Source organism: Vipera ursinii, assembly GCF_947247035.1.
Source record: "Vipera ursinii genome assembly, chromosome: 1".
NCBI classification, from domain to species: domain Eukaryota; kingdom Metazoa; phylum Chordata; class Lepidosauria; order Squamata; family Viperidae; genus Vipera; species Vipera ursinii.
This window is the reverse complement of record NC_139512.1, coordinates 242,445,266-242,466,860: the sequence shown is the minus strand read 5'-3', so window position 1 is coordinate 242,466,860 and position 21,595 is coordinate 242,445,266. Positions and strand designations below refer to the sequence as shown.

Here is a 21,595-nt window from a genome sequence, read left to right as displayed (position 1 = left end):
CAGGGCAGCCAATCCAGAATTTTGTTGGCACTTCAGAAGAAGCATTGCCAGATCTGACTTATCCAAGGCATATGAATTAGATGGGCCAAAGTGGCAAAATGGATTAGGCTTGAAGTTAATTTTTAATTCAGATATTGAAAACCCATTGCACTATTTATAAAAATCTTAAATTAGTGCAACTGTGTCCAGTTGTCTGATTTTTTTGCTAAAGCAAATCTTTATTCTGAAGCTATGGAAAAACTGATGGGGAAAAAAAGATCATTCATATATCTCAATGTTCCATTGCATATTATAATCTTTTAACAAACAAAACCATTAGAAGCAAAAACCATTAAGAAAATAAAAAAGATTCCCTATACCAAAGTTCGTAACATGTGAAATTATAGTTTATGAAATTATTGGTATCCATGGCAATAAACAGTATCATTGTTTAAATTGTGACTTTTTCACATCTGAATTCTTATCCCATCCTAAAATAGATTTCATAGGATGGAAGTTAGGACCTAAGGCTAGCTGAAAAACCTGTGAACAGCCACACAAAGCTTTCAGCAGTTGTTACCTAATTGTAATTTTAATTGTGACAGAAGAAGAAATTTATAGAATGCATGACTGGAGAACAAATTTTTCCCCTCAACTTTTTAACTGTAGCTATTTAATCCAACTGCTAGATTTCCAAATTCCAATATGATATTCCAGTTATGGAATTTTGTTTCCTCTCTAAGGAAATATTTCAGGGGTATAAAGCTTTAATATGCTTTATCATAGATGGAGATTTATGAGAAACGCATTCCAGAAGTCAGAGAGTTTTGTCATCAATGGAGGTAAGTGTCTGCCCACTAAATCAGTACTTCTGTAGGCCTACATTTGAAAATAACAACAACAACAATAATATTACAAGCCATTTTTGTTGATCTCCTCATGCCAGACTTTTGGAACCCAGCTTCAGATTTATCCTGCATGTAACGCAAAAGAGAAAACTTTGTGAGAAAGTATTTTTCCAAGCAAGATAGTTGTTTGTTGTTGACATGTGTAACTTTTAGGATATTTTGTAGGAAATACCAGGGAAGCTTGGTGTTTTACAGAAAATGTTTGTGTAATATTTTTACATTTTACATTTACATTTTACATTTTTCACTGTGATTTCTGTTCATTATGGGCAGGTTTTTCTTATGCTTGCACAGGCATTCTTTGAACATTCTAGAATTGAACTCTTTTTTTGAGGGGATAGAATAGAATAGACCTGGAAGGGACCTTGGAGGTCCTAATCCAGCCTCCTGCTTGAGCAGGAGAACCTTCGGAGAGGAGAAACTTCGGCAGAGAGGATTTTTGCAAGGTAAATAAGTCCGGCGTGGCAGGGAGGGGTGAGCAATTGTGTGGAGCGGTGTGTGTGTGTGTGTGTGTGTTATAGGGCGAATGTTGCAGAGCCTCTGCAATCATTTGTTCGTAAGGGCAAACAACTGGTGTGGTGCTGCAACATTCATAATTTTGGGAGTTGCTTGTAAACACTAGGGGGCGCTTATTGCATAACTTTGAACAAGCACTAAGTGAACGTTTGTAACTCAGAGATTACCTTTACAGCGCTATGTATTACTTGTTAAAAATATAAAATCATTGTAGGATTGGACTAAAGAACCTGTTAATTCTGTATACTAATTCTCACTGTTGTGAACCAGATGCTAAATATGAGAAATCCCAAAGCAAGATATGAACATGAGAACAGTCTCCTGTTTTGTATTTCCCAGCAACTGGCATATTTTCTATGACATTAAAAAATATATTAAGCAATAAATAAAAATATATAGAAATGACCAATAGTCAGTACTTTGATGTTGCAGTTAGGAAACTGCCACTAATTATCTTCTAACTGCTGGTCTGGAATAAATCTTTTCAGGTACTGGAGTCACTACAGAAATGCATCTGTTCACAATAGAGATGAAGGCATCTGATAACTTAGTTATTATGTCAATTCAAATGGGTTTGCATTGATTGTGATCAGTTTAAGAACTCATTACATGGACAAAAGCGCTCAGGTGCCCATGCGTCTCCCCCATCCTCATATTACATATTAATTAATTGCAAGCAGTTGTTTCCAATAACTGGACATGAGTGTCAGTGTGGGAAAATTGTGCTTTTGGAAGAAACTGTGGCACGAAAGATACTTATTTAACAGCTGAAATGTCAACATGAGCTCTGATCTGTCTTATTAGTCAGATATCTTTGGCAGTTTTGTTTTGTTTCCTTAAAATCAAATGGGCTGTTAGATTAGCTAGTCTTCAAATTGTATTCTGGAAAAACCTGATGTTCCTTGGAAGATTTTTACAGGGCCTGCAAAAGAGATAAAAAAATTTATACTGAGAGATGGCAAGCTCTCCCAAATTAAACTATCTGCCTCTAAGTATAAATGTTTTCTCCCCTGCAGTAAATAAAGTTGTCTTTTTTTAGTTGAAAACTTATATGTACTTGATAAACTGAGTAGATTTATTTTATTTTTACGATTATGTATTTTAGTGGAGCAAACAAGCAATGCAATGTTACAGTAATGCTATTCAGGTGACCAGTTTTAATTATTTGCTGCCATGTGGTCTGTAAAACCTTCCATCATTCATTTAAGCAGGACACGGGACTGTGGAAGTGCATGTGGCAAAATATTACATAGCATGTGAATTAGGGAAGATGGTATATATTCTCTAGACTACTGCATTCTGTTCTATGGGAGATTTGTGTCTGCCCCTCATTTCTGTGTCTTCCTGAAATTGTTCAGCATTGGTTTCCAAATATTAATAACTTGTTTTCTTTGCAATGGAAAACTAATCCTTAAAAGTAGGGCTGTTTGAAATGTTCAGACAACAGAAATACAATGGTATGCTTGAAAATTATTGTGTAATCAAGTACATTTAAATTACACTTCTTTAAGTCCTGATTTTGAATATTTATGGCTGTCAGTAAACAAGATGAAACTAAACAGCCCTTGAAAGCTGAAACTTGGTTAAGACATAAAAGAAAACCTTTGCCACCTAAATGATTTCTGAGAGTTACCATTCATTATAGCTCAAGGAAGAACTTCACAAGTTTTAGCATGATTGAGGATAGAGATAAAGCAGTGCCAATTTTACCTCATCAAGGCTTCCATTTTTCTTTTTGAAATGCTTAATCCAGTTATTTTTTGAAAGAAACAATGCCTCTTCATCCTGCAACAAATAAGAAAAGGCTTGTGAAGGAGGGGGATAAATAATATGTGAGAAGGTAAAAGGTGGCTGTTTTTTTTAATCTTGCTGTTACTGGAGAACAATAAAAATGCAGAAGATGCAGTTTCTGTTTGTTCTTCACTGAGCTCATTATGAAACATTTTCTATGTGGTTTGGTTTTGTTTTTTCTGTACTGTAACTAACTGTAAATAATGTCTCCCTCCCTCCCTCTGTTATTGTTTTCTAACCATATTACAATAATGATTAAATAACTGATGCCATTCACATATGTGTTTGACTAGCTGCTAAATGTAACGATGTGTTGAATTTTAATATTTGATTCCTGGTGTACTAGACCATGCTTAGTCCTTTAATGTATATCCATATTATCAGTGCATGAGATACCTCCCTATATTGCATGCATTAAGTTATTTATCGTCTTTTAGTTAGTGTGTTATATAGCATTGTTATGATCAGTTAAAAACAGGTTGGAATCGGGGCCTGTGGCATGGAATCTATTGAATTCAACTTAGAGGGTATCAAGTATTTTTCTCGACATGCTAAGAACATGGATGTTCATTAAAAATGTATGAAAAATCTGTAGCTATTTTAGGCCTCCTTGCAGGAAAATGGTTACTAATCAGTGTGATCTAGCTAAGCCAAATATAGCTTCAATAAGTGTCTAGATAGAAGATTTTCATGTACTAGCATATTTCAGAATATATAACTACAGCTGTCATAACATTAACTCTTACAACTATTCAGTTATTAGAATTCCATCTAATAAGTCAACTCTTGGAGTCTCTGGTTGAAACTACTCCTTGTAAGGTTTTACTCAGTGTTAGCTGATCTGAAGTTTAGCCTGAAGAGATTGTGGTTTGAGAGAGAAGCCAATTAGGTAGCCTGCCTTACAAAAAGGTTGTTGATTACATAGAGAAATAATAATGCATGCAAATAAAATGTTTGCCCTCAATCTATACCTTAGAAATTCTACTAGACAGTAATGCGCTTGCCATAATAGGAATAATCAAATATGGTATAATGGAACATACAAGGGCATCATTTATTTCTTTTGAGACAGTCTGCTCCACTGGTTTAAAAGTTTATACAAGAAATCTAATTAAAAATCATATCTGCACCTGGCTGGAGTGACAGAATGCTAAGCAAGAAGCTGGGCAACATATCACTGTAAACTTGAGGGCAGAGCAGAAATAATAGACCAGATTTTTCTGACATCTGTTTGATACATTTATGAAATCAGCTATGATCAAGGAATATAGACAATTTCATTTGCCCTCTGAAATATTATTCTATCTAAGGAGAATTTGCTTGTGGCTGGAAGAATGATAAACAGTAGATTTAAGAGAAATGAAATGCAGAAGATGCAGACAATACAGAATTGTGGGGCAATAGGTACAAGAAATCAAATATCTATGTTATTACAGTTTAGGCATTTATATACACACATACTTAATTTAATGATCACTCTTAACAGGTATAAGATTGCTTTATGAAAGATAATTCTATCTCCAGGGCAGTTAATCATGTTGATTTTTACCAGGTAAACCTGAATTCTACTATTGCGAGAAAGTCTATTCTTTTTTTACTATCTTTATCTATTTAATAGTGCAGAAAAAAGGAAATTGGATACAATGAAAACCATATGATTCAAGCATCAGCTTAAACAGCTTTTATGCACAGTTGATTCAAAGGTGTAAAAACATTGATTTTAGTGACTTTCAGTATGTCTAACTGGACATAACAATATGTTGACCAATATAATAATGATTATTTATTTACCTTCCCAAAACCATGTGGAATTTCTTCCAGATTAATAATAATAATAATAATAATAATAATAATAATAATAATAATAATAATAATAATAATAATATGATGATGATGATGATGATGTTGGAAGGGACCTTGAAGGTCATCTAGTCCAACCCCCTGCTCAAGCAGGAAACCCTATACCAGACATGTCAAACATAAGGCCCGGGGGCCAGATGCGGCCCGCGAAGTGGTTTCATGCGGCCCGCGAAGCCATCCTGGAAACAGAGAGGGAACGGCCCCCACTGCCTTGGCCCTGGCCCAGAGACCCTCCTTTTGCCAGAGACCCTCAGATCTGTCCCACTCCTGCCCAGGCCCCCATAGGCACCCTTGATGCAAACGATGTAGAGCTGGCCATGCCCACCCAGTAGGCCATACGCACTCTAGCCATGCCCACCCAGTAGGCCACGCCCACCCTGGCCATACCCACCCAGCCCCTTGAGGGCAACCACAATGCTGATGCGGCCCTCAATGAAATTGAGTTTGACACCCCTGCCCTATACCATTTCAGACAAATGGCTGTCCAGTCTCTTTTTAAAAACTTCCAGTGTTGGAGCATTCACCACTTCTGGAGGCAGGTGGTTCCACTGGTTAATTGTTCTGTCAGGAAGTTTCTCCTTAGTTCTAGGTTGCTTCTCTCCTTGATTAGTTTCTATCCATTGCTTCTTGTCATTAGGTTTCTTCTCTTTAATTTGCTACTTTGGGATGTCTGCCACATAGTCTTAAATATACTACTAGCATTCTTATTCATGAATTATCAATCAATCTGACACCTAAAAAATCAAAGTCTGATTACTGTCTGGAATTGAAAAAGGTGGGGAATTTTCTTACTTCACTATGTCCAACCCAGATGAGTTCCCCAATAAATACCCTCAGAAGATTAAAATGAATAATATGAATAATGTATATTGCATTATACATATGGAAACAAGATTTTTAATAAACCCTTAATATCCTGCCTTTATTATTTTTATAAATAACTCAAGCTGGTTATCTAATACTCTTTTCTCCTACTATTTCCCCCACAATAACAACCATGTGAGGTGATTTGCAGTGAGAGAGAGTGACCGGCCCAGCCAGCTTTTCATGCTTAAAGTGGAACTAGAAGTCATAGTCTCCTGGTTGCTAGCCAATGCCTTAATCACTAAACTACTGAACCTTAATAAACATCTTTCAGGTACTAATTGTAATGCTTTCTGTGTTATACATCTCAAGAAAGGATGATACAAGTATGACTTTATAACTATTTTCCCTCAAAGATTTAACAGGTTATTAAATAATGGCTTTTAAGCAAACAAATAAACTTTCTTTAATTTTTCCTCTTCATTTTTAAGAAATACAAGCCTGGACGATGTGATGACATTTTGAAATGGAAGCCACCCAGTCTAAATTCAGTGGATTTTCGTCTAAAATTAGCAAGAGTTGTTGGAGAAGGGTATGTATGCTTTGCATGAAGAACTTATTACCAGAAATGAGCTGCTAGTAGAAAAAAAAGGCAAAATTGATTAGCGTAAGAAGAGATTTATCAGGCAAGGTAATCATTCTGGGTTCAGGAGCCCAGACCTAACACATGAACAGTAGATGAAGACAATTGCTTGAGAAGGAAGCTCAAGAGAAATAAAAAGGCTGGGCAGAAAGTGACTCTGGGGAAGAAATTCACATGGTATCTTAATTTTCCCTTTTTTCATATATGCACAATTGTTTAAAACATCCTGTTGCTTAGTAGGAAGCAGATGGATCAAATACTATGAAACCCATAAAAACTCCAATGTAAAGAGGTGGAAAGTATTTAACTCAATTCCAGATACTGAGGTAAAGTAACCAAGTAAATTTTCACCAGGTGCCCAGATTATGATCTTGGGGCGATGTTGTGACAGCCAGAAATTGGAGGGCTGGTTGTGAGTCCACCTTGTTCAGCATCATTGTAACTTTGAATGGTGGCTGAATGAGTGGTCATAACTTGAATATTACCTGCGTCCTCAAACTTTTTAAAAACACCTAAAATGCAGTATTGATAAATCATAATGCAACAAACTCCCTTGCAGTGCTTGAATATAAATCTGTGAACAGTTATTTGTTCTTGTTTTCTTCTTTTAGTTGTGGATGTTTTTCTGTTGGGCTGTAGATCTGTTGAAGTAGTCCACCAGATGTTGCTTAGAAAGTATAGCATTCAGTCACTAAATTGCATCTAGTATCAGTTTGGTAGAGGACAGGAAGGCCTGGAGGAATGTTGTCCATAGGGTCGCGATGGGTCAGACACGACTTCGCAGCTAACAAACAACAATCAGTTTGATTCCCCTACCACTTTTCAAATAAGCTCTGGAAAATCCCATTGTATGAACAGAAGTGTATCATTTTTATTACATATATTTTCCTTTGATCACGGCCAATCTTGCTATTGAAAAATTGAAGGTTGAATCATTTTGATGCTACTACTGTTGTTGGGTTTTAGCTAGCATCATTGTGCTCTAAAGGCAGCTTTATGAATTTGGAATCAATCAAACTGATGCAAATGACTGTGGCTCAGACTTTCACATTTAGAGTAGTGGTTTCAACAATTTTGAAACTGATATCTCATCAAAGAGAGATACTTGAAAAAGTAGTGCAGATCATTGCCACCTTAGATATAAATTCTTATATTTTTTTTAATCCCATTTTTATTTTAATCCCATTTACATCCCGCCCTTCTCCGAAGACTCAGGGCGGCTTACAATTTAAGCACAAACCAATGTGCTTAGCAATAGCCTTCATTCTATGTATATGCCTGCTTATTAGGGCTTTCACCCCCCAAGCGGCATTATTACAAAGTCAGCTTATTGCCCCCAACAATCTGGGTCCTCATTTTACCTACCTCGGAAGGATGGAAGGCTGAGTCAACCTTGAGCCTGGTGGGATGCGAACCTGCACTAATTGCAGGCAGCTGGTGTTACTTAAGGAGGCATTAGCCCACTGCTCCACCAAGGCTATTGTCTTATAGGTGTATTTTTTTTCCTTAGAGCTTCAAATGGGACAGTTTGCATTGGCCAACTAACAAAAAATTGTAGGTTTTAGCAGTTTTCTGTCATCTATGCTTTAACAATACTATTCAGATTCTTCCTGCTTGTTATGAAAAGTATGAAAGGCTATTGGAAGGTATTAAGTATGTTTAATAGTTGTACTATTCCTGTGTTATAAATGACACATTGTTGAGGAACCATTGTTACATTATAGAATCATCTTTATATATGATATATAAAGAGAGAAGCAGCATTTATGCTAAGGAGATTGTAGCTTAAAGGTAAGCATAAAGAACACATCAGAGGAAGTGGAGTGAATCTACTGAAGACAAAAGGAGCCCCCATGGAACAATGTCTTTCTGACGTTGCAAAGGTTTTTTGGAAGAGGAGGTTGAGACTTTGCAGAACTCTTCATTCGGAATACGTTTTTTGTATAATGGTTTTAAAATGGAACCATGTCAGAATGTACCGGAAAAAGGTACAGAGAAATCTGTACCTTTTGATAACAGGAATGTCAAAGGATGGGAAAATGTCAGGAATTTTCTAGACAGACAGGCACACACATATATGTACACACTGTACTCTAAATTACAATTACGTAATAATATGTTACACTGCTTTTCAACTAAATAAATGGTGCTTATTCTCTCTGACCCCTCCCACCCTGCCTCTTCCTTTTGTTTAATAAATTGTACAAACATTTTCATACAGACATTTCTTTACAGAGCATTTTAGTAACTTAACTGTCTTATTTCTTTCTCTTTGATTCATGTGTTTCTTAGCACACCTTGGTGTGCTTACTCTGTTACACAGCCAAATTATTTTCACTTGCTTTAAGAAGAGAATGGGAAAAGGGAAGACAATTCTTTTCTGAATTTCTTGGAATTCCAGGACCTTTGTCAAAGTCCTGATCTGTCCTTGCAAACACTGCTGTCCTTTTCTCCAGCCAGATTGCCCGGCCAATTGCTTTTTCTGATCCTTTTGCTCTTGCTGGTCCTCAACTGCAGATTCCTCCTCTGACTCACACAGCACAAACACAACCTCCTCCATTACCTAACAGTTCTGTCAATTTTATATATTTTCCCCCAAAGGCAGACATCCCTTCTGTCAGTTGTATTAATTAGGCAGGAAGCTTCTAGTGTCTGTGTGACACTTTGCATGGATCTGGCAAATAGGCAAAGACATAACCTTGAGACTAATTTACAACTCTGACCCAAGCAGGACATCTCATCCTGCCACAAGACAATCTGCTCTTCTGTTAACTGAACATTATTACATTATACATTATGCTTGATACTGCTTTGCAGTTGGTAGTACTGTATTGCCAATTAATGAAAGAAACCCAATAGAGGCCTGGAATTTATTTTTATTCTTCTTTGGCTGAAGAATATCCATTATAGAATATATAGATCAAATTACATTCCAAGACAATTATTTCTGTTACCAGGTATTTACTTCAATCACAAATGTTACAAATAATGTTGGATTCCCAAAATTTTAGAAAACAGATTGCCCCAACTCATTAAAAACGTACAAAAACTTCATTAGTGGCTTAGTCTTGAAAGTAGGTCAACTAAATAAGAAAAATAATAACTAGTCAGAAAAAGATTCTGCTTCTTAATCTATGAAAATGTCACTTTTAAAATTAGAGCTACAGTATATTAAAAGATAAAATATGCTACCTATGGCAGTTACTCATCCATGGAAAAGCAGTCAATACAATAAATACTTGATTTAATAGATTAATAGGGGATATGGGGCTTGGTAGACTGTTAAATCTGAACCATAGATTATATAGAGTTCATTAATGCACTTACAAATTTTGATAACTATTTTTATTCATACATCATTATGTCAAGTTCCAGTTCAGGACTTCATTCTGCTTCTGATGTTCTGCTCATTAATAACACCAGTACGGACCTTAATGCAGAATTATATGATATGATTCCTTACGTATAGAATTATATGATATGATTCCTTACGTGCAATTAATGACCCTTGTATACCTGGTTCTAATGAATTACTATTATACTGTTATATGGGATATCCATATAATTGTTATCATACTACCTTACATTTCTCTTGTTCTTCTATCTGCCTTCCCCCTCCTTTTAAAAAAGAAAAAGAAAAAAGGCACAAATTGCTAGAGTGCTGGATTTCCCCCCCCCTTTGTTTTAAAAATGAAACTTTGATGCGTATTACGATTTACCAGAAGATGAAACTATCACAGCTGAGTAATTGTTGCAGTGGGAAATATACCGTTTCATGACAATGATAAATATTGGCTGTTATCAACAGATTTGAACTGATGTAGTTTGATCAGAACTTTACAATATTTCATTATAAAGCTTACTAGTATTACAAAATTGTATTACCACAAATAAATCAGCAAGAGGATTTCACTAGAAAAGCTATTGGACACCAATAGCTTGATTAAATTGAATTTAAAAATCTTATCTATACACGGTTGTTTTCAAGGTAGGACAGTGAATCTCTGTGCCATTTGGGACACTTCCCCATTCTATTGAATCTTTGAGATCAATAAATAAATGACTAAGTTGAATATTAAACAAAGAGCATCTTTGCCTCCTCTTCCATTTTTCTAACAAAGAAATGGGTTATTGTTCATTGCTTTTGTCTTCCTTAATCTATGCATTCTCTGTTTTGTTTTTCACATTACCTCCCATTGTTCTCCATTGTCTAGAGTGTTTCTTCAGTTAGAAGTTTCTATTCTGTTATCCCCCCTATTACTTTGCTTTGGAATAGTTTTTGACATTATATGTAATTATGTATTGTAGTTCCTCCATAACTCTTTCCTCTCAGCTGTAACATATAAATAAAACCCAGATTCTATATTGATTGCTGTGATTTTGCATTTATCCCAAAGTTATTGTTACCTGTGATATTAAGAATTATGTTCCTGACTAAAAAGAGATGGCTTTGATTTGTTTTTAAAATGTACTGTCTCTATTAGACAGACAGACACACACACACACACACACACACACACACACACACACACACACTATGAAGAAATTTATTTTATATAGAAATGGACAAATATACTTTTACATACTTTAAACTGTGCTTAGATTGTAAGCCGCCCTGAGTCTTCGGAGAAGGGCGGGATATAAATGGGATTTAAAAAAAAAAGCTATGATTCATTATATTTATTGAGTTGGAATGCATTACAATAGTGAATACCTTAGAATAAATGATTTATAATTCTTCTGTTTGCTGATCGAATGCATAAAGAGGGAGCAAAGTAAAATTCATATTGCTATCTCAGTTACTAAATTGGAAGTAAAACTTATAATACAAAAATGTTTCCAGTCTTTCAGTGCAAGTTATATTTTTATGATGAGACCTGAAGATAAAGATAATTGCTGTACTACATTTTTAAACAAGAATTCTTTTAAGTTATATAGGTAAAAGGTAAAGGTTCCCCCGCACATGTGTGCTAGTCGTTTCCAACTCTAGGGGCCGGTGCCATCTCCGTTTCAAAGCCGAAGAGCCAGTGCTTGTCCGAGGACGTCTCCGTGGTCATGTGGCCGGCATGACTAGATGCCAAAGGCGCACGGAACGCTGTTACCTTCCCACCGTAGTGGTCCCTATTTTTCTACTTGCATTTTCACGTGCTTTCGAACTGCTAGGTTGGCAGAAGCTGGGACGAGTAACAGGCGCTCACTCTGTTACGCGGCACTCGGGATTCGACCCGCCAAACTGCCGACCTTCTGATCGACAAGCTCAGCATCCTAACCCACTGAGCCACCACGTCCCTTTTTTAAGTTATATAAATGTCCTTAAATAAGATTAGATCAGTATGAGGCCAATTGAATAATCATTTATCAGGCACAAGCTTTTTGTTTCCATGCATACATTTTAAGAAGCTCAAATACTTCATAGAATAGTGGAAGAAAGCATCATGATAAATTTTGCTAATATCATCTCTATTTTGGCAAATATTTGTTAATTGTAGATGTCCTAATTTTAAACTTTACACAAAAAGGCAAAAATCAATTTTACATCCCCATTAACCAAGAATTAAAAGTAATCTATTTAACATGAGGAAGGGAGGACATTTGTAAAAATTCTTATGGACAGTTCCTTGGAAAATAGGGTTGTTGTTGTTGTTAGCTGCGAAGTAGTGTCCGACCCATCACGACCCTATGGACAACATTCCTCCAGGCCTTCCTGTCCTCTACCATCTTCTGGAGTCCATTTAAGCTCGCGCCTACTGCTTCAGTGACTCCATCCAGCCACCTCATTCTCTGTCGTCCCCTTCTTCTATTGCCCTCGATCTTTCCCAGCATTAGGCTCTTCTCCAGTGAGTCCTTCCTTCTCATTAGGTGGCCAAAGTACTTGAGTTTTAGCTTCAGAATCTGGCCTTCTAAAGAGCAGTCAGGATTGATCTCCTCTAGGACTGACCGGTTTGATCGCCTTGCAGTCCAAGGGACTCGCAGGAGTCTTCTCCAGCACCAGAGTTCAAAGGCATCAATTCTTTGGCGCTCAGCCTTTCTTATGGTCAGGCTTTCACTGCCATACATTGCAACTGGGAAGACCATAGCCTTGACTATACGCACTTTTGTTGACAGGGTGATGTCTCTGCTTTTTAGTGTGCTGTCTAGATTTGCCATGGCTTTCCTCCCCAGGAGCAAGCGTCTTTTAATTTCTTGGCTACAGTCCCCGTCTGCAGTGATCTTGGAGCCCAGGAAAATAAAATCTGTCACTACCTCCATTTCTTCCCCATCTATTTGCCAGGAATTGAGAGGGCCAGATGCCATGATCTTGGTTTTCTTAATGTTTAGTTTCAACCCAAGTTTTGCACTCTCCTTCTTCACCCGCAACACCAGGCTCTTTAGTTCTTCTTCACTTTCTGCCATTAGAGTGGTATCATCTGCGTATCTTAGTTTGTTGATATTTCTTCCGGCAATCTTAATTCCAACTTTTGATTCATCTAGCCCTGCCTTTCTCATGATGTGCTCTGCATATAAGTTAAATAGGCAGGGCGACAGTATACAGCCTTGCCGGACTCCTTTCCCAATTTTGAACCAATCAGTGGTTCCGTGTCCAGTTCTCACTGTTGCTTCTTGACCCGCATATAGGTTTCTCAAGAGACAAATAAGATGGTCTGGTACTCCCATCTCTTTAAGAACTTGCCACAGTTTGTTATGATCCACACAATCAAAGGCTTTAGCATAGTCAATGAAGCAGAAGTAGATGTTTTTCTGGAACTCCCTAGCTTTCTCCATGATCCAGCGTATGTTGGCAATTTGATCTCTAGTTCCTCTGCCTCTTCGAAATCCTGCCTGTACTTCTGGTAGTTCTCGATCCACATACTGCTGAAGTCTAGCTTGTAGGATTTTAAGCATGACTTTACTAGCATGAGAAATGAGTGCAATGGTGCGATAGTTTGAACATTCTTTGGCACTGCCTTTCTTTGGAATTGGAATGTAAACTGATCTTTTCCAATCCTGGGGCCACTGTTGAGGTTTCCAAATTTGCTGGCAAATTGAGTGTAGCACTTTTACTGCATTGTCTTTTAAGATTTTGAATAGCTCAGCTGGAATACTGTCACTTCCACTAGCTTTGTTGTTGCTCAGCTTTTCTAAGGCCCACTTCACTTCACATTCTAGGATGTCTGGCTCGAGGTCAGTGACCACCTCATTGTGATTATCAGGGACCTTAAGCTCATTCTTGTATAGTTCTTCTGTGTAATTTTGCCACCTCTTCTTAATCTCTTCTGCCTCTGTTTGGTCCCTGCCATTTTGGTCCTTTATCATGCCCATTTTTGCATTAAACGTTCCCTTCATTTCTCCAATTTTCTTGAAAAGATCTCTGGTCCTCCCTATTCTATTGTTTTCTTCTATTTCTTTGCACTGTTCATTTAAGAAGGCATTCTTATCTCTTCTAGCTATTCTCTGGAATTCTGCATTCAATTGGGCGTATCTTTCTTTTTCTCCCTTGCCTTTCGCTTCCCTCCTTTCCTCAGCTATTTGCAAAGCTTCCTCAGACAGCCATTTTGCTTTCTTGCATTTCTTTTTCTTTGGGATGGTTTTGGTTGCTACCTCTTGTACAGTGTCGCGAACCTCTGTCCATAGTTCTTCAGGCACTCTGTCTATCAGATCTAATTCCTTAAATCTATTTGTCACCTCTACTGTATATTCAACAGGGATATGATTTAATTCATACCTGAGTGGCCTAGTGCTTTTCCCTACTTTCTTCAGTTTAAGCCTAAACTTTGCAAGGAGAAGCTCATGGTCTGAGCCACAGTCAGCTCCTGGTCTTGTTTTTACTGACTGTATAGAGCTTCTCCATCTTTGGCTGCAGAGCATATAGTCAATCTGATTTCTGTGTTGACCATCTGGTGATGTCCATGTGTAGAGCCGTCTCTTGGGTTGTTGGAAAAGAGTGTTTGCTATGACCATCGCATTCTCTTGACAGAATTCTATCAGCCTGTGCCCTGCTTCATTTTGCACTCCAAGGCCAAACTTGCCTGTTATTCCAGTTATCTTTTGGCTTCCTACTTTAGCATTCCAATCCCCCATGATGATAAGAACATCGTTTTTTGGTGTTAGTTCTATAAGGTGCTGTAGTGCTTCATAGAACTGGTCAATTTCATCCTCTTCAGCACTGGTGGTTGGGGCATAGACTTGGACTACTGTGATATTGAATGGTTTGCCTTGGATTCGAACTGAGATCATTCTGTCATTTTGAGGATTGTATCCCAGTATTCAGTTTCAGTTTCAGTTTATTTGATTTATATACCGCCCTTCTCCTTGGTAGGACTCAGGGCGGTTCACAGGGCATATATAAAAAACAAAAAACACTATACAAAAATTAAAAAAGAATTAAACCCTTGCCCAATAAAACAGTAATACAGATTAAAAACAATTAAAAAACCCATAATCCCCATCAGGCCAGACCAGCTAATTCGAACAGATGGGTCTTCAGGCCCCGACGGAAAGTTCGAAGGTCTGGTGCCATCCGGAGCTCCACCGGCAATTGATTCCATAAAGCCGGGGCCCCCACAGAGAAGGCCCTCCCCCTGGGGGCCACCAGTCGACACTCCCTGACTGGCGGCACCCTGAGGAGGCCCTCTCTGTGGGAACGCACAGGGCGGAGGGGAGTCGATGCCGGCAGCAGGTGGTCCCTGAGGTAACCCGGACCCATGCCATGTAGGGCCTTAAAGATCGTAACCAACACCTTGAACCTCACCCGAAAGACAACCGGTAACCAATGCAGCTCGCGGAGCAAAGGTGTAACATGGGAGTACCGGGAAACTCCCAAGACAACTCTCGCGGCCGCATTCTGTACCAGTTGGAGCCTCCGAGTGGTCTTCAAGGGAAGCCCCATGTAGAGAGCATTACAGTAGTCAAGGCGAGAGGTCACGAGCGCATGAGTGACTGTACACAGGGCATCCCGGTTTAGATAGGGCCGCAACTGGCGCACCAGGCGAACCTGGGCGAAAGCCCCCCTAGTCACGGCCACTATATGCTCTTCCAAAGTAAGCCGCGAATCTAGAAGGACTCCCAAGTTGCGAGCCCTATCCACGGGGGGTAAGAGCTCACCCCCCATAGAAAGAGATGGAACATTTGGAATGTCCCGGGATGCCGGAATGCACAGCCACTCAGTCTTGTCAGGGTTGAGCTGAAGTCTGTTCCTCCCCATCCAGACCCGAACCGCCTCCAGGCAACGGGACATCACGGCGAGGGCATCACTGGGGTGGTTTGGGGTCGAAAAGAAAAGTTGGGTATCATCGGCATACTGATGATACCCAACTCCAAAACCACGAATGATCTCACCCAGCGGTTTCATATAGATGTTGAACAGGAGAGGCGAGAGAACCGACCCCTGAGGAACTCCACAAACGAGAGACCTAGGGGCCGATCTCTGCCCCCCTGCCAACACCGACTCCGAGCGTCCCAGGAGATAGGAGGAGAACCACTGAAGAACTGTGCCTCCCACTCCCAATCCCCTGAGACGCCGCAGCAAGATACCATGGTCGATGGTATCGAAAGCCGCTGAGAGGTCTAATAGGACTAGGATAGAGGAATGTCCCCTATCCCGCGCCCTCCAGAGATCATTCACCAGAGCGACCAATGCCGTCTCCGTGCTGTACCCGGGCCTGAAACCCGATTGGTAGGGGTCCAGATAATCCGCTTCATCCAGGACCAGAGGGAGCTGATGCGCCACCACACTCTCAACAACCTTCGCAAGAAAGCGAAGGTTGGAGACTGGACGAAAGTTGTTCAAAACGGCTGGGTCCAGGACAGGCTTCTTGAGGAGAGGTCTCACCACCGCCTCCTTCAAGACGGCGGGGAAATAACCCTCACTCAAAGAAGCAGATATAACCGCCTGGAACCAGCCTCGTGTCCTCTCCCTAGCTGCATAAACCAGCCAGGAAGGGCACGGGTCCAACAAACATGTGGAGGAGCTCAGCCTCCCCATAATCCTGTCCACTTCATCAGGGGTCACAGAATCAAACTCTTCCCAGATAACATTGACAAGACCGCCCGTGTCCTGATCGCCTGACTCTGCCCAGCTGGAGTCCGAGCGATTTTATCCGACAGATGATGACTAAATTCCTCGGCACGACCTTGCAAGGGATCCTCTCTCACCTCCTGATTGAGAAGTGAGCGAGTCACCCTAAACAAGGCGGCCGGGCGATTATCTGCGGACGCGATGAGGGTGGAGAAGTAATTACACCTCGCCACCCTCATCGCTGCGAGATAAGACCTAATATAGGTTCTTAACCGCAATCGGTCGGGTTCGGATCGGCTAGACCTCCAGCAGCTCTCTAGGCCCCGTTTCCGGCGCTTCATCTCCCGGAGCTCCGCGGAAAACCATGGAGCTCGCTGGGATCTGCGCCGGGTCAGGGGCCGCAAGGGTACAACCCGGTCAAGTGCCTCAGTGGCTGCCCTTCCCCAGGCTTCCACTAAGGCATCAGCCGAGCTGTGAGCAGTGGAGGCAGGTGGGGACCCCAGCGCCGCTTGGAATCTGTCAGGATCCATTAAGCGTCTGGGGCGGTACCATCTAATTGGCTCCGTACCCCCACGGCGGGGGGTGGCAAAGCGGAAGACCAGCCGCAGGAGATGATGATCGGTCCATGACAGGGGCATAATAAATGGAGAGCCCCCACCTAGATCATCCAACCACCGTCTAGATAAAAAAATCAGGTCAAGGGTGTGGCCTCCCTCATGAGTTGGCTCTGAAATTACTTGCGTCAGGTCCATGGCCGCCATGGAAGCCATGAACTCCCGAGCTAGCTCAGATGAACCTCCCAGGGATGGTAGATTGAAGTCTCCCAAAACTATAAGTTTGGGAAACTCAACCACCAAACCCGAGAGGATATCGAGCAGCTCGGGCAGGGCTGCCGCTGTGAGACTAGGCGAAATGTACACCAGCAGCAAGCCCAACTGCGCCCCAGGACCAAATCTCATGAAGAGAGACTCACACCCGACTATCTGAGAAACGGTGGCCTCCCGCGGACATAAGGTCTCCCTAATGGTAACCGCCACTCCCCCACCCCTACCTTGAGCTCGTGGCCGGTGTAGCACCCGGAAACCTGGTGGGCAGAGGTCAACCAAAGGGACCCCACCCTCTGGGCCCAACCAAGTCTCCGTGATGCAAGCCAGGTCCGCATGCTCACCCTCAACTAGATCCCTAACGAGGGGAGCTTTATTAACCACGGACCTGGCATTCAGGTACACCAGCCGGAGCTCAGGAGGCTGCACATCCCCGCTCCCGGGACCTCGGGGAAGAACCAGAGGGTCGGAGCGCCTCACCGCTTGAAGACAGCGGAGACGGCCCTCCCGGTAACGATATGGCCCCCTGTCTATCCGCCTGCTGCCTTTCCCCGTCGTGGGAATTGGTAGTCCCACGACCCGCTCAAGAGCCCCAGATGTACCCACAACCCGCTCTCCGCGAGCGCCGTCAGACCCAGGCCTGGCCTGCAACAAAGTTGTTTGGCTACCCCCCACCGCCAAACAACCACTACCCCCCACCCCCCTCCCCAACCCCCTAAAAAATTTAGCTAAAAAATTAACCAGGGGCCTCTTATTAGGTTTATATCGCAAGCCCCTGGCCTTTCCCGGCCATCCCTCAGGGTCCCAACAATTGGGCCCCTCATCGAGATTAGGGAAAGAAAAGAAGGCGGGACGCACCCAGGAGAGGGGGGCACCCCTGAGGGCGAGCAAGTCCGTGTCGGAATATTGATGCATCCAGTCAGCGAGTCCAGAGAGGGCAGTCCAATGATTGAAACCAACAGGAGGATCAAAGGAAAGGAGTGGGACATTTGGGCCATCCACCAACCACTGCCACTTGATTGGATGCTCCCAGGGGCACACCACAGCCCGTCCTCTCACAACGGGACGCGAGTCTGCCTCCGGGGATGGTCCAAAATGCCCACCCTGGGTGGGGCAGCACCCACAGAGCTCCCACCTCTATGGGGCTGCCGATGAAAAACAGGCCACTCTCCCACTGTGGCCTGTACCCAGGTCCGTCCCAGTCCAAAGGGGGAAAGAAAGAGGCAAATGGAAAGTTAATAAATAAGATAATAAATAAGTTAATAAATAAGTTGGCAGTCCATTGTATCGCCATCGTTGTCATAAATGTCGTTGCTGCTGCCATTATCTCAAGCAGCCTAAACCAACGAATCGCTGTCGCCATGGTCGTCCTCTCCACCGCCCAAAGCAGCCCGAGGACGCCGCCGCCATCGCCACTTCCATCGTCAGCAATAACTCAGGACCCGCACAAGGGCAGCCCCATCAGTAGAATAACAAGCAGCTGTCTTCTCCGCCGCCAAACGGCCCGAAGACGCCGCAGCTGCCAACAAGACGGCACAAGCAGGTCCAACAGAAAATGTCTCCACCGCCGCCGCCGCCATTACCGCTGCTACTGCTGCCGCCGCCGCCAGAATAATCTGCGAGCTTCTCATCCAGGCTCTCCTCCCCTCTCACGGAAGCGCCGATCAGCTGGGCTCTGAAGACGCCGCGAGCTCCAGGCTTTTCCTACTCTTTTATTGACTATGAAGGCTACTCCATTTCTTCTGAAGGATTCTTGCCCACAGTAGTATACCTGATGGTCATCTGAATTAAATTCACCCATTCCTGTCCATTTTAGTTCGCAGATACCTAAGATGTCAATGTTCAGTCTTGTCATCTCTTGTTTGACCACGTCCAGCTTTCCTTGATTCATGGATCTTACATTCCAGGTTCCTATGGAGAAAAAATCTTTACAGCATCGGACTTTCCTTTCACCACCAGACACATCCACAGCTGAGCGTCCTTTCGGCTTTGGCCCAGTCGCTTCATTCTTTCTGGCGCTACTAGTACTAGCCCTCTGCTCTTCCCCAGTAGCATATTGGACGCCTTCCGACCTGAGGGGCTCATCTTCCGGCGTCATATCGTTTTGCCTTTTGGTACTGTCCATAGGGTTTTCATGGCAAAGATACTGGATTCGGTTGCCATTTCCTTCTCCAGTGGATCACGTTTTGTCAGAACTCTCTGCTATGACCTGTCCGTCTTGGGTGGCCCTGTACGGCATAGCTCATAGCTTCATTGAATTACGCAAGCCCCTTCGCCACGACAAGGCAGTAATCCATGAAGGGGGAAAATAGGGTAGATTTGATTTAAAATGTTAGGGAAGATTCAAATTTAATAATTTAAATCATGATTTTAGTTACTGTTGTGGAAGATCCTATAACCATTTCTAGTTAAATGTGCATTTGTTTGATGAGCCCTTTGACAGTGAGATGTAAATTTCATTTCTAGAAGGTACATTTAGCATATGGAGTAATATTGATTATTATTTTTTAGATTAATTGCCATTAAAATTGAATTATATTTTACTACTCATGTTCCTTTCAGGGCTTTATAGCTGGAGCAGTAGTTCTCATAATGATGCTTCATTTAGGCAAACAGATTTTACATTTTCTTGCACTATTTGCATTTTGCATGCTTGCTTCTCTTGTTCTCAGGTACAAGTGGTTGGATTTCATCAAAATATTCCCAGATGGGATCTGTTTTACACAGGATTGTTTTATGCACTTCAAGACCAGAAATATATTTTTCAAACCCTCATTTGACAAAATGTCTCTACTTTAGTTTTGTAGTTTTAGAGAGTGTTTTACTATAGTCTGTCCACTTATGTCGCATCTCCATATTACCAGTAGCAAGTAGAAGAGAGTATAATTTACTCATGTTTGGGGTGGGTTCATTTCATTAATGAAACACATATTTCAAAACTTTGATTTAAATACATTTTTGTCTTTTTGCTTTAAATTGTTTGTTTTATATGTCCTGTTGGGACCTATTTTTAGTTTCTTTAGAAAACTAGTCAAGGTATGTTTAAATATAAGTCTATTTAAAAATAAATATAAAAATAAATATCTTTTTTGTTTTTGTGAAAAGCATTTGTGAAGTGATATAGAATGCTTTTTATGTTTTTTCTATGCTGTTTTTTCAGTGTGGTTAAAGATGAAGTCATAAACGTGTTTATGATCTATTGGCCAAAAAAGGCAAAGTAAAAGTTGGAAAAAGTAATAATAAATTGAAAATCTTCCATATGTTGCATTGCTTTTTAGCAAGTTTTAATAATGTTGAGTTTTGACTGTCTTATCCAATAATCAAAAATAATAAATCTACAATTTAATTTTCACAGGCAAATAGAGATAAGTTAAAATAATAGAGACTATAGACTGATGCATAGACGATGAGTAAAACCCATAATTTATTTTTGAGTAAAAGTGCAGAGGGTTAGATTGAAAGCTAGATTCTCCCTACAACAGTTAATTCTTTTTTATGCCTTGACTTCTTTAATTTACAGCATCTGATAGCTAAGGTGGATTTAGAGGATAGGCATACTACATTTGATAGATGTTAACTAGATTGATGTTAAATTATATTTGGACTTCTAATCTGCAAATCTTAAAGCAATATATTATACTTTAATGATGTGCTCCAGCTATCATTCTTTTGACTCTACAGATAGCCCTTGACTTGCAACCATTTGTTCAGGACCATTCAGAGTTATGATGGCACTAAACAAATGGCAGTATTGATTGGTCTTCAAAGTTTTGGTCATCCCAGCAACCCTGTGGGCACTTGGAAAATGACTTGCACTTACTGGTTGCAGTGCCCCTTGATAACATGATTGCCATTTTCAAATGTCTCTGCTGGCTTCCACTGAAAGTCAGTTTGGAAGCTGGCAGGGAATATCAAAAGTCACTAGGGTAAGTCTCCCCCACTCATGTAGCCTTCCCCAGCCCTTCTGCATTTGTGCTGCATCAGCCGTTTTCACCTTCTCCCCAAGCCTTGCCGTGCCTCCCTCACATCCTCTAGCTTTGCTGACCCACCCTTGCACCTCATGCCATCCCCCACCTGGCAACTTACTTACTTACTTACCTGCCTGCTAGCCTGCTTACAAGCCATCTGAGACTTTCAACTTCCCTACTGACTTGGTGGTTGCCTTGGAAATTGCCTAGCTTAACATGGGATTCAGTTAACATTTAATGACAGAAATTCTGATCCCAGTTACCATCATAAATTGAGGACTACCTGTAGCTATTGTTACTGTTCATAT

The 21,595-nt window shown here is 41.1% G+C and overlaps 1 protein-coding gene across 4 annotated transcripts in view; it reads left to right on the top strand.

The window, feature by feature from the left end:
- The window catches only part of RNGTT (RNA guanylyltransferase and 5'-phosphatase), a 135,789-nt gene that overhangs the window by 98,182 nt on the left and 16,012 nt on the right, over window positions 1-21,595 (top strand). For all 4 annotated transcript variants that reach the window (XM_083373634.1, XM_083373633.1, XM_083373635.1 and 1 more), the window contains one exon: window positions 6,350-6,450. In XM_083373634.1, the coding sequence (XP_083229760.1) occupies window positions 6,350-6,450 (101 nt within the window). The remainder of the gene's footprint in view (window positions 1-6,349; window positions 6,451-21,595) is intronic.